Genomic DNA, 13,679 nt, shown 5'->3' with positions numbered 1-13,679 from the left:
ATGCATGTGAATAACTAGAACAGGTTGCGTTGTCTTCATTGTCTACAGCACGTCTGACGGGTATTTACAGTACAAAGGAAATGTCAGAATTTAAACCTTCCCCGGCAAAATTCATTTTCTGGTTAATGCCAGTTATATGGTTGTGTTTGGGGAATCCAGCTGCTTTATATGTTCTGAAAGGCAGAATCGGAGGGTCCTAGGAACCCTCAAAACTCAATATTTACTTGACAAAGATATGACCCTTGTGTTTAGTGTCACGTGATTTCTACACATATGCACTGAAACATGACGTAATTCCTCTCTAGGGGTTTTCTAAAATGGAAAATAACCAAAATAAGAATTATAGCTGCAAAAATGTGTAATCCTGTATGTACTTTGCTTGCCCCTATCCTATGGTCAGGAGGAGCGTTATGCAGGTGTTCATGGGAAATGTTAAAAGTGTGGCCCAAGCCAAGGGACCCTGTCAAATTCCATAATATTGTATACATTTTTACAGGTCTGTCCGTACTCCATGCGTCTCTTTACACCCAGAATTAACTGATCAAATCAGGTTAGGTCTAGTATTCTTATTTTACTCTTATTTTTTTGGAACTCTTTGCTTTGTATGGGATGTCCTTTTTGTATTAATTTTTGCAACTCTTCATAAGCATTGCACCTTATTAAAGCTTTAAACATTTAGGCCTCATGTCCACGGGCAAATTATGAATTAAAATCCGGAGCGTTTTTCCTGCACGCGGATCCGCGCCCCATAGGGATGCATTAGACACCCGCAGGTAGTTAAATACCTGTGGATGTCATTTTTCCCTGCGGGTGCGGGTCCAGCGTGCAGGAAAAAATCCGGACATGCTCCATTTAGGTGCGGGTCTCCCGCGGGGACGGCTCCCGCAGGCTTCTATTGAAGCCTATGGAAGCCGTCTGGATCCGCGGGAGACCCGCACCAGAATTTAACTCACCTGCTCCGGACGGTACGGGTCTTCCCTTCTTCGCCGTCAGATCTTCTTTCTTCGGCCTGGTGGATGTGCCCGGCGCATGCGCGCGGCACACAGCCGGTGTGCCGAGCACATCCGCCGGGCCGAAGAAAGAAGATCCAGCCATGACGGAGAGAAGATCAGGCCGCGATGAAGGGAAGATCTGGAGCGTGCGGAGAGGTGAGTAATTCTTATTTTCAGCCCTCATGTCCGGAGCGGGCCTGATTTTCCCGGTGGACATGAGGCCTAATAAGTTCAGTCCATGTTGCTGTGTAAGAACTTGTAGTCACTGATAAGAGTGTTAACTTTGACTGCTGGAGTGCAGCGAGTGGAGGTGAACCCTGATACATTACCAAACGTAAGTATCTGACCTGCCTTACAATAAAAGATCAGCAGGGGCAGAATGTATTTTGGGATGTGTAGGGGTGTTGAGGTGTCATCTATGCTCCATCTTGCAATGAGTGCAAGATTGAGAAATTGGAATAAGGTCAATGCTTTGAGGTCACACTTACGTCATGTTTTAAGAAGGCCAAGTTTGTGACCAAAAATGTTAGTTAAAAGTTGTAAAACATGAAGAATGTATAAACTTGTTATCGCAGTAGTCACACTGACCTGCAGAATAAAGTTTAAAATTTCATTTTTACCAATTAGGAAATGCAGAAAGAGCAAAAGCCCAAGACAATGGCAGAATTGCCTGCTTCCATGAGTGATATATTAATGCGTTGGGATCTGACTCCCCAGAGATTATCCCATATGCTTCCTGAGGAATTGAGTTTTTGTTTTACGGGTTGTGGGGAGAAGGGACCTTTTTACACATTTGGTGGAACTGCCCCAGATTTTGTTGTTAAAGTGTACTCTTTAATATTTACCATTACTAATATCAGCCTGGGTAAGTCTCCTCGGCTGGAAAATTCCAGATATGTTCGAGCATATATTTAGATGGATCTCTTTATGTTTCCTGTCCACCCGTATAGCTATCTCTCAATCCTAGAGGAACACTTCGTTTAGTATTGACCTTTCAAAATCAAACTGTCCTGGATAATGGCTAATGGTCAACGAGAAGTTGGAAGCCCTTCTCACAGATCATGAGGAACTTTCTGAAAGAACCGGGGCACCCTGGTACCAATACTGCCTTATTATGCGGCTATGGAACCCATCTGTTCAAGCCCAGATCCATGCAGTAAATGCCAGCCAACCTATTAGTGCCCCTTTCACTCCCCCCTATTTAATCTGCATTCTGTTTTATTTGTTACCACCATCATGGGGATGATTGTATTACAACCCCCCTCCCCCTCCATGCCTTTGGTGCCTGTCCCGTCTTCCCAGATTATTGTTGAAATCGTAAAGGGGCCCCTTTCTTTTGATATATAAAGGATGCTTGAGAATGAGGATCTTACACTTTGCAACATACCACCTACTAAGCTTATTGGATTCTCCTAGTATTGGTCCCTCTTACTTCTTTACTATTCAATGATTCTGTTTACACAATGTTAAATTTTTTTGCTTAAGAAAAGATAAAAATAAATAACAATTTATGTAAACTAAAAATGTTTAAAACTTTTTTTGACACATGTCCTGCGAAGAAAGCCCTCGTGGCTTTGTCAATGGAAAAATAAAAAGGTTGTAGCTCCGGGAAGGCAAGGATCAAAAACATCAATGAAAAAATGCTGTGATGATTTATTGTTAAGGAGCCATCACAGGTGTGTTGGAAAACAGTGGGAACTGGAAGAAGACAGCAGCGATGAGATAGGACAGAGCCACACAAAGCAGTTGTGATTTGGGTGGTCGCACCACAGGGATGTCGGAGCGTCACAGGTTCTTGGAGCATTTTACACATCATTCAGTATTACTTACCAGTGAAAAACTGCTAGCAAAGCATTGAAGCCATCGTTTCTAAAGATAAAAATGGAACTGTTCTATATCTGTGTGATTCCTATACAACCCTGACCCAACGAAGACTGTCCCAAGGTGGTAAAACAAGCAGAACAGGCAGCAGACATCAGGTCACAGAAGGCACATTGTGATTGTTCCCAGCAAGAGAAAACAAGTAATCTTGTAGATATGAGACCTTTTAATGGCTAACAAAAATACATGATGTTATAGCGAGCTTTAAAACCTACTTAGGGTTCTTCTTCAGGCTCAGTGGAATAGATTCGAAGAGCCATATATATATACACATACATATGAGAAGGCACAGACATGGTGTGATTAATTTGCACTTAAAACAATACCAGAACAGGATGAGCAGAGGAATAAATACTTAAATAGTCCACTGATAAGTGATGTGAGAGTTTTATGGTCTCCAAATTAGTGTTAAGGAGTCACCAGGCGTATGTGTTAGCTCTGCTATAGATTTCTCATATTCTCCAGTGATGCATGAATCCACTTCCGATGTTAATTCTAGACTTGAGAGTATCAAAGATGGTTATAAACCTAAACTCCCAAATTCTTCTATGACGCTGAGACTTGAAGTTGCCTTTTAATATAGTAACTTTCATATGTTCTATGTTGTGTCCGTGACTAGAAAAATGCTCAGCTGCAGGTAAGTCGGTGTTTCTTTCTTTGTGTGGTGATGAGACCTCATCCTTGCGTTTAGTTTACGACCTATTTCTCCAACATAAAGACCCCCAACAGGACATTAACTGCACAGTAGCAGGTACACAACACCAGATGTGGAACATGTAAATGTCCCCGGGATCATATAGTCTTGCTGTGTGTTGGGGATTTGTATCCTGTCCACGGTCCATACATGTGAGCAGGTCTTACAGCTCCTTACATTTTGTGTGCCACAGGGCAATGCACTCCTGATTATAAAGTTTCTCAGACTTGGAGGTTGCCTGTTAGACAGAAGGGGAGGGTCCGGGAATATGGTTCTCAGACTTTCATCCTTGTGTAGAGTATGATGGAGTTTCTTTGCAGTTTTCCTTAGTACCTAAATACCTCTAGCTGTAAATTGTAGGTCACTACTAGAGGTCCACAACCATTTCCTTCCTTCTCTGTGTGTTGGAATAGTTGATTTCTGGGTATCCTGGTGGCTCTTGTAATTTGGTCATCAATTGAGGTGGAATGGTAGCCCTGATTTATAAATATCCTTTTAAGATGGTATTAATATTCTTCTCTGTCTATTGGGTTGGAGCAGATCCGGTTGTATCTGATTGTCTGGCTATAGACAATGGACATTTTGATGTGTTTAGGGTGGAAACTGTCCCATTGGAGGTATGTGGGATGATTAATACGTTTTCAGTACAGGAATGTCCAAAAAGTTGATTTCGGTATATGAGTAGCTTAATGTCATGTTTATGGTGGAGTGGAATGCATTGAATCTCTCATGGAATGTTATTAGTTCTTGTTCGGTTTTGGTCCAGATAATTATGATGTCATCAATGTAGCGGAAGTAGGCCAATGGTTTCCTGGAGCAGGAGTCCAGAAAGTCCCTCTTCAGTTTTGCCATGAAAGGTATGGCTTATGGTGGTGCCATTTTACTGCCCATGGCGGTTCCAGTGAGTTGCGGAAATATATCTTTGCCAAAGGAAAAATTATTATGTGCTAGGATGAATCTTGTGAGTTGTAACAGCAATTCAGAGGCAACCCCTGGCAGGCAGTCAGTCCATCTTCATGAGGGATGTTGGAATATAACAATTTCACATCCATGGTGGCCAGGATGGGGACCTATGGTTTACTGTTTGTTCAGTAGGTCAGTAGTGTCCAGTAAGTAGCTGGTTGTATTTCTCACTAGTGGTTTGAGGACACCTTCTACCCATCCTGAGATTCTTTCAGTAAGATTTCCCTCACCTGAGATAATTAGCCTCCCTGGGTTGCCAGCTGTGTGTAGTTTTGGAAGCATATAGAATACTCCAACTCTGGGGTTCTCCTGTATCAAGTCCAGTAGTTTTGTGGAGCCCACAGACAGGCTTCTGATGACCTTTTTCAATTCCCTCACATATTTTTGAATCAGGTCTTGATTCAGTTTGATGTAGTATCTGGTGTCCGTCATTGTTAATGGGGGAAAAAGAAATGACTGTACGAGACAGTCATGGCAATTACCGTTTACTTATAACTCGGTAAGGCTAGGGCTGCACTGGGATAGGTGTTGCCTGACATCAGAAGTCTGCAGTTTGGTTGTTAAAGAACAGCCAAATCATGCAAAAGTTGCAGTTGTGACTTATATTAATGTCTATGGTGGAAAACATCACATTCAACTTGTGACCAAAATCTAACCGTGCAGTATTCTCTTTGTCTGTCCTATGGCAGTCGCCATTGGCGTAGATACAGAAGATGCAGCGAATGCTAAGTCAGGGGAGCCCACAATCCCCCCAGCACTACAGTATCCTTTCTTGCTGCTTTCCTACATAATACAAGGCTGGGTCACAGAGAGACTCAAGCATGCATGATGCAGCAGTGAAGGGGATGCAGGTCTTTCCCAGGAGGGGGTCATCACGAATAGTAGCCAGTTGCGGGTATACCAAGTGACTCTTCATAAAATCGCCCCTGCTCCACTTACATTCCTTAGTGGCCAGGCTCTTCCACCAGACAGGTCAGCTGACAATCCTAGTTTTGGTGGGTCTGTCTGTCCAAAGGTGGAGTGAGGGGGATAAGCAAGGCAAGCTTAGAAAGAGAAGTCGGTAGAATGGCATGTGTGCCCCCTCCTCCATTTCACATCTAGATCTCACCATTTTATGTCTTTTGTGTGTTGACTCCAGTGGCATACAGTAGAGGGAGCACTATTAGTGGGGGGATGTACAGCGGGCAACATTACTTTGAAGGAGGAGAAGAAGGGGGCAGTATCGCACTAATACACAAAAGGGGCACTTTTACTGTTAGGGCACTGAGAAAGGCACTGGGATATTATCAGAATTGAAGAGAGTGCAGACAAGTTGTGGCTGGAAGACATCATGGAGGTCTGGACCCAGATAAACAAAAGGGAAAGTGGATGATCCCAATCTGAGAAAACATCACCTGTTATCACTGGAGATAACTGCACTGCAATCACTAACACTGAACACAATTGCTATCTGACCATTATTTAGTGACTAGAATAATTTAGATTTATACTAGAACTGAACTGCTGTAATATAAGGGTGACTCATAGATATTTTTACACATATGCTATCTCTTGTATGTATATACATTTTTTTTGGGGGGGGGGGGGGTTTGTTTTAGGGCTTGAACCTGATTTTTATAGACTCAAGCAACACACCTGGCTGCTCGTGCTGCATCAAGAGGTCTACTAAGAGACTCAGGAATGCATCAGAAAGTTCCGGACAGACCATGACCAGCAACCATGAGGAGTGGGTTAGCTGAAGCAGAACTCCTGGCCCGTGGCTTATGAGCCCTGAGCCAGGCGCGTAGCAACCACAGGCCTTTACATGTCTCCATTGACAATTATTACTCGATGACTGGTCTTCAGTTAGCTGTACAGGAGGATATACAGAACACTTAAAAGTCAGCTGAAATCTTCATGCTGGGAATCAAAACGGTAGAAAGGAAGCAGCACATTTCCAGGTAGACGTTCATCTACTCATCAGATTTACTAGTAGTGTTATATGGAGAGAAGCCGTTCACTATGATCACCTATCAGGAGGGACACAATTATCTCATTGGGGATTCAATTTCTTATTAAATGTGACACGATAAGAGAAATAACTGTGAGCCGTCCATCCTGCAGTAAGTGGTGACGCGGTTGCTGTAGCAGTGATGGAGAACATAGCGCAGGATGTACAATCTTGCTATGTACAATGTAGAGTCATTCGCACGGACCCTCGTCAGGAGCCGCACCCGTCACCCTTCTGCGGTTTTCAGCTGCTGATCTTGGTTAACATTTTGTTAATCGCCTGTTTAACGTGAGTGGTCGAGCTTCTCCTTCTGGTCTTTCCTTGAATCATTTTCCGCCGTCTTATTTCGCGACAAAGCTCATAAAACGCCTCCGTGATATTCCCTTCCCCAGTGCAAGCTGAGCACTCATAGAAGGCACAGGCCAGTTCTGTTGCTAGTTTCTCGCCTTCTTCGGTGCTGACTTGACGAGAGTGACCGAGATCTGCTTTATTTCCCACCAGGATGAATGTGACATTTTTGGGTTTCTTTACTTCATCTAACAGGTTCTTGAATGTCAGAACGTCTTCGAAGCTTCCTTTGTCAGTGATATCATAAACGATGATAAAGCCTTCTCCCCAGCGTACGTGGCCTTCTCTCTGCAAAGGGTCTTCCTGATGAAGAAAGAGAAGATAAATTAGTGTAGTAATGGGCGGTAAGAAAACTGCAGTGAGAACAAAGAAACGGGTTGTACAAGGATGAAGAAATATGGCAGCTTTCCTTCAGAAACAGAGCCAAACCTGTCCATAGGTTGTATGTAGTACTGCAGCTTAGCCCTGTTCACTTCAAGAAAGTGGCCATTTTTTCTTATTGTGCACAAAACCTTTAATGCAATTCCACTGGCTAATTTAAAAGTGTGTTTTTTTATTTAAGCGCATGTCAAAGGCAAACTCTAGGCAAAAAAAGATCTTGATTAAGCTGCACCAAGAAGACCTCTGAAGCTTCTCTCCTGATTTCTGCACCATTTTACCCGTTAGGCCTTTCTAACAGCGTATAGAACTCTCTGCGTCTTGTAATGTTTGCTTCACTTCCTTGCATGCTGCTGCAGCCAGTCCTGCTGACAGTGAGCGACGTGCCTATTACAGATCCCACAGCGCCCGCTTCTTCCGGAGGGGACGTAACAATGTCTTTATATTTATCAAGTCATGTAGTCTAAATGGTAACTCAGTGATATTGTGAGGGAAAATATCCTTAGTTACATTAAAGCTCATCCAGGACTCTACAGAGTTGGCCACTGCTTCTTCTACGGACCTAGAACACCCGGCTGATGTGCTGATACCAGAAGTCCATTTGTTTTCAATTATTTGGTGATGAAAAGCCTGAATGAAGACACTGATAATGTAATGTGCTGTGAATGTGGACAGTAACTGTATTATATGTGCTGAATTATTTACATTGTGCCATGTCTAAGATTTCAACTATAACGAGATGTACAAGTCCTGTGTGAAGTGCTGGACCTGAAACAATGTGGGGGACCTCCTGCTCTCCAGTCGATGGCTTTCACTACTGAGCCATGCAGTCTGTGGACAGTACCCTTGCATTACTATCAGCCTTGTTCCATGATCCTGGTTATCTAGTTCCTGCCTCCTGGTCCTGACCCCACCTCTGTCCCTCATTAGGCTCATTATAAAAGCCTGACCCTGCCACTGCACCAGCACATGCTGCTTTACAGCATCATTTGATCAAGCTCCACGTTGCCTGCTCCTCCGCTATTTCGGCAAGATAATGACTTCTGGCTTCTTCTCTGACTATGCTACCAGCCTCATCCATTTGTGCTGCTAACCGAGACCTCCAATTGCTGACATTTGGCTTTCCATCGGACTGCATTACCCTCCTCATTTATTTAAGCTGCAATCCGAGGCCTCCCGTTGCTGACTTTTGGCTCATCCTTGACTACTCTCCAGACCTGCGGTCATTACACCTGAGGCTCCACCCTCGTGCCTGGAACTGCTACACAATGTCACCTCTGCTCAAAACCAGTTTTGTTGTTATGTGCATGCAGTAGGCCAGCTCGGTGCTAATGGCCTCCATGGTTAAGCAAATTCCTACTTGAAAGGGATCAGTAGTTACATGCACCTGGACATAGCCCAAAGACAGCCACAGCTTGTCCAGTCACAGCAGGTGTGGGAAGATGTATTTAAAGTGTATCTAACTCTTCAGACAACTTCTACTCATGTAATTGTCTGTCTCATCAATCTTGCATTATACTTTCAGTAATTGTTTTGTAGTGACGATGCAAACACACAAGACCTAGTAAAGACCTAACAAAAATCAGTCCAATAGGAATTCTGCTGTTTTGTCCTCAGTAAGCTGGAAATAGAGATAATGCCTACAGATAAGTGCACATTGCAGTGCATCTGGGATGCCAACTTCCACAGCCTACGAGTTTACACGATCTAGAAAAGCAATATTTGCAGATGACACAAAATTATACAATATAATCAATGCAACGGAGGACAATGTGCGGCTACAAACGGACCTGGATAAGCTGGGGGCTTGGGCAGGAAAATGGCAAATGAAGTTCAATGTTGATAAATGTAAGGTTATGCACATGGGCAGGAGAAACTGATGTCACCAATACACACTAAATGGGGTACTGCTAGGGAAAAGTGATATGGAAAAAGACCTGGGGGCACTAGTGGATTATAGACTAAACTGGAGTAACCAATGCCAGTCAGCTGCTGCAAAGGCAAATAAAGTCTTGGGATGCATTAAAGCATTAAAAGAGGTATAGGGGCGAAGGATGAGAACATTATTCTTCCAGTATATAAGGCACTAGTCAGGCCCCACATGGAATACTGCGTACAGTTCTGGTCACTGGTGCTCAGTAAAGATGTTACAGTGCTTGAGGGGATTCAAAGAAGGGCAACTAAACTAATACATGGAATGAAGGGACTGGAATACCCAGAGAGGCTATCCAAATTGGGATTATTTACTCTAGAAAAAAGAAGGCTAAGGGGTGATCAAATAACTATGTATAAATACATGAGGGGACAATACAAGGATCTCTCCCACGATCTGTTTATACCCAGGACTGTGACAGTAACAAGAGGGCATCATCTACGTCTGGAAGAAAGCAGGTTTCATCACCAACACAGAAGGGGGTTCTTTATTGTAAGAGCAGTTAGACTGTGGAACTCTCTGCCTGAGGATGTGGTGATGGCAAAATCCATGGAGGAGTTTAAAAGGGGACTTGATGTCTTTCTAGAGCGCTATGATATTACAGGATATAAATCTTAGGTTAACTGTTAATCTGGATACACAGCAGGTAGGAAATATTATGGGTTGATCTAGGGAACAGTCTGATTGCCATTAGGGAGTCGGGAAGGAATTTTCCCCCCAAAAGGGCTACTTGGCTTCTGCTCTTGGGGTTTTTTGCCTTCCTCTGGATCAACAACACAGGAGAACAAACAGGCTGGACTAGGTGGACATTGTCTTCATTCGGCCTTACAAACTATGTTACTATGTAGTTACAGCAAATATGGAGCAATATGTGGCAGGATACCATATGGAACCTGTATATCTCCATGCCCGCCCGTATCATATTCTGTTTCCAAGCTAGAGGTGGTACAACAGGGTACTAGAGCCTTCATGTCTGCCCGTATCACATCTTGTATCCAAACTAGAGACGGTACAAGAGGGTACTAGAGCCTCCATTCCCACCCGTATCAAATCTTGTATCCAAGCTAGAGGCAATAGAACAGGGTACCAGAGCTTCCATTCACACTTATCACATCTTGTATCCAGGCTAGAGGTGGCACAAAAGGGTACCAGAACCTCCATGCCCGCCCGTATCACATCTTGTATCCAAGATGGAGGCGGTACAACAGGGTACTAGAGCCTCCATGCCCATCCATATCATATCTTGTATCCAAGCTAGAGGCGGTATAACAGGATACTAGAGCCTCCATGCCCACCTGTATCATATCTTGTATCCAAGCTTAAAGCAGACCAACAGGGTAATAGAGCCTTCATTGCCACCCGTATCACATCTTGTATCCATGATAAATATAAGACATTTTCCCGCCAGACGAGCAAGCTTTCATTAGGTGTAATATAATATACAAACTTTCCTTTAAAAAGCCCTAATTTCCCAACAACACCCATTCCTGACGTGTTCAATACAAAACATATGATCCCTGCGTGAGAGTTACCAATACTGCAGGATGCAGCAACTGAAGGCACATGAGTATCCCCAGTCTCACTTTTCATGTAGACCTCACATGTGAAGAACATGTGATCTGACCTGTAGGGTAAACTTGCATAGTGTATATGTATGTATACTAGTGGGGACTTGGTAGAGTATGTACAGTGTATATGGATGTATACTAGTGGGGACATGGTAGTATATGTATATTGTAAATATATGTATACTAATGGGGACCTGGTAGTGTAAGTATAGTGTATATGCATGTATACTAATGGGGACATGGTAGTGTGTGTATAGTTTGTATACTAATGGGCAGCTAGTAGTGTATGTATAGTGTATATGTATTGTACTAGTGGAGGTCTGAGAGTGTATGTATAGTGTACATGTATGTATACTAATGGGGACCTCTCTCACTCTCCCCCCCCCCCCCGCCGCCCCACCCCCGAGCCTGCTCGGACAAGAATGCAGTTACTCGAGAAGAGCGATGCTCACTCGAGTAACTGCCTTATCCAAGCGTGCTCGCTCATCTCTACTTTAGAGAAGTCCAGATATACGAGATCAATAGACTCTCCCAGGTCCAGCCTAGAACTTACTTCATCGTAGAAGCTGATTAAATTGGTCTGATATGATCGACCCCTCATGAACCCATGCTGATGAGGAATTATTCTGTTGTTCTCCTTGATGTATTCCAGGATGGCATCTTGCAGAAACCCCTTGAATATTTTTCCAATTATTGAAGTAAGACTTACTGGCCTGTAGTTACCAGGCTCTCTTTTAGATGCCTTTTTATATATTGGAACCACATTGGCAATGCACCATTCCAGTGGTACAAGCCCGGTATCGTTAGTGTCCATAAGTATAAGAAATAGCAGTCTAATTATCACATCACTTAGTTTCCTTAAAACTCTTGGGTTTATTCTATCTGGGCCCGGCAATTTATCGATTATAATCCTCTTTGACCGGCTTTGCACTTTCTCCTGTGTTGGGCTGCATTCCCACGAATGTATATCGGCTCGGCACTTAGCCCTGCCCCCGTCCCGCCTCTCCCCATTGCAAATAGTGCAGAGGGGCGGAGAGGAGGCAGAGAGGGGGCGGGAGCTGAGTTCCTGCTCCTGGCTCTTCCATTCTCCCCCCCCTGCAGATGAGGAGGACGTATATCGGCTCGGCGTGAAAACCGAGCCGATATACGTTCGTAGGAATGCAGCCTTAGGCAAGCAATATTTAGCGGGGGAAGGGGAGGGGTTCATTTCATTCCCCTGCATCTCATGTGACATTTCTTTTTCATTTGTGAATACACTTGAGGAAAAACTATTTAGTGCAAATCCTTTAACTGTTTATATAACTGAAGAATAGTTTAGGGTTATTTTTGCTTTCTTTGGCAATCAGTCTTTCTGCCTCCTCCTTAGCAATTTTGATCTTTTTTTTACAGAATTTATTTTTTTTCTCTGTATGATTTTAGCACTTCTTCGCTGCCTTTTTGTTTTAGTAATTTAAACGCTTTCTATTTTCTGTTTATTGCCCCCCTTACAGTCTTGTTGCGCCACATTGGTTTCCTTCTACTTTTAGTTCTTTTATTTTTACAGGGTATGAACTGCTCACATGAGGTATTTAGGATGTTTCTAAACTTCTCCCATTTGTCCTCTGTACTGTTATTTTTGAGGACATTGTCCCAATTAATGTTACCGATAGTAGTTCTGAGCTGATCAAATTTTGCTTTACTAAAGTTTAGTTTTTTTGTCGCTCCCTAATAAGGCTTTCTATTGAATAACAGCTGGAAATTACAGTAATAATATTTTGGTCACTATTTCCCAAGTGTCCCTCAACCTGCACCCCCATGATTCTGTCCCATTTGTTAGTCAATAATAAGTCCAGAGTGGCCCTCCCTCTAGTTGGCTCCTGCACAAGTTGGGTAACGTAGTTGGCTTTAATTGTTCTCAAAAACGTATCACCCTTGTGAGATTTGCAGGTTTCGTCTTCCCATATTATATCTGGATAATTAAAGTCACCCATAATAATTACTTTGTTGCGGTTTGACACCTCTTCTATATAGTTATATAGTAAGTATATACTTAATAGTAAGTTTTCAGTTTATCAGGATTTGATGCTGCACATATTTCCAGCAACCCCCAAGATGTTATAGGAAGCCTTATTAGCAGAGTGGTGTGTTAGTCAGGGGTGCACATACTTCTGGCCATACAGTATACTCATTTATAGCTGCTGAGTTATAAAAGCCTTAAATTTGATTTTAAAAACCCACAAATTTTTCACCATTTTCCACTTAAAGTTAAAAAAAATGACATTAAATGGTTAACATGAAACTAAACTTTCAAAGGTACTACAGTCTATTGCGCCCCTGTGTTGCTCAAGGACAGTCAGAAAAGCTGATCAGACATAATGTTCAGATGAGAACTTCTCTGCTTTCGTCTTCAGCAATCAGTGGAGGGCTCAGAACCTCATCTCCCTAAGCAAGACTTCTGAAACTTCACTACAACCTGTCAAATCTTTATGGCAAGTCCAGTGAAATGTCACATTCTAGAGATGCAATCAGGGGAGTTGCTGTCCGGCGGACTGTCCTGTGGAGGACAAGCTGCTGCTCCAGAGCTTTATTGTAGGTTTCCCCAAAGTGTAATGATATCTATACACAGCTCAGGAAATAGTCAGGTCAGCAGCAGGCTGGAGGTCAGCCGTTGCGCTGCAGACGCTGCCAGTCACACTTATTGTTACTTTCTGCTGTTTTTCTATATATAAGACTTAGGGCGCCCACCCACTGGCGTTTTTTTTTCCCTGCGAAATTCGCAGCATTTTTTTTCTGCAAGGGTCTATGGGACTTGTAATGTTAAAATCGCGAACGCGCAAAATCGCAATTTACCGCGAATCGCGGTAAATTGCGATTTTGCGCGATCGCCATTTTAACATTACAAGTCGCATAGAGCCCTGCAGAAAAAAAATGCTGCGAATTTCGCAGGGAAAAA

General features: G+C 43.1%; 1 protein-coding gene across 1 annotated transcript in view; it reads right to left on the bottom strand.

Moving 5' to 3' along the window:
* Positions 1–3,076: 3,076 nt before the first annotated feature.
* RERG (RAS like estrogen regulated growth inhibitor) overlaps positions 3,077–13,679 on the bottom strand; it is a 36,458-nt gene continuing 25,855 nt past the window's right edge. Inside the window, exon 5 of the mRNA XM_066590713.1 lies at positions 3,077–7,171. Within this exon, the coding sequence (XP_066446810.1) occupies positions 6,764–7,171 (408 nt within the window). The 3' untranslated portion in view covers positions 3,077–6,763. The remainder of the gene's footprint in view (positions 7,172–13,679) is intronic.

The sequence above is a fragment of the Eleutherodactylus coqui genome, chromosome 2 (assembly GCF_035609145.1).
Source record: "Eleutherodactylus coqui strain aEleCoq1 chromosome 2, aEleCoq1.hap1, whole genome shotgun sequence".
NCBI lineage: Eukaryota > Metazoa > Chordata > Amphibia > Anura > Eleutherodactylidae > Eleutherodactylus > Eleutherodactylus coqui.
This window is presented reverse-complemented; position numbering and strand designations above follow the sequence as displayed.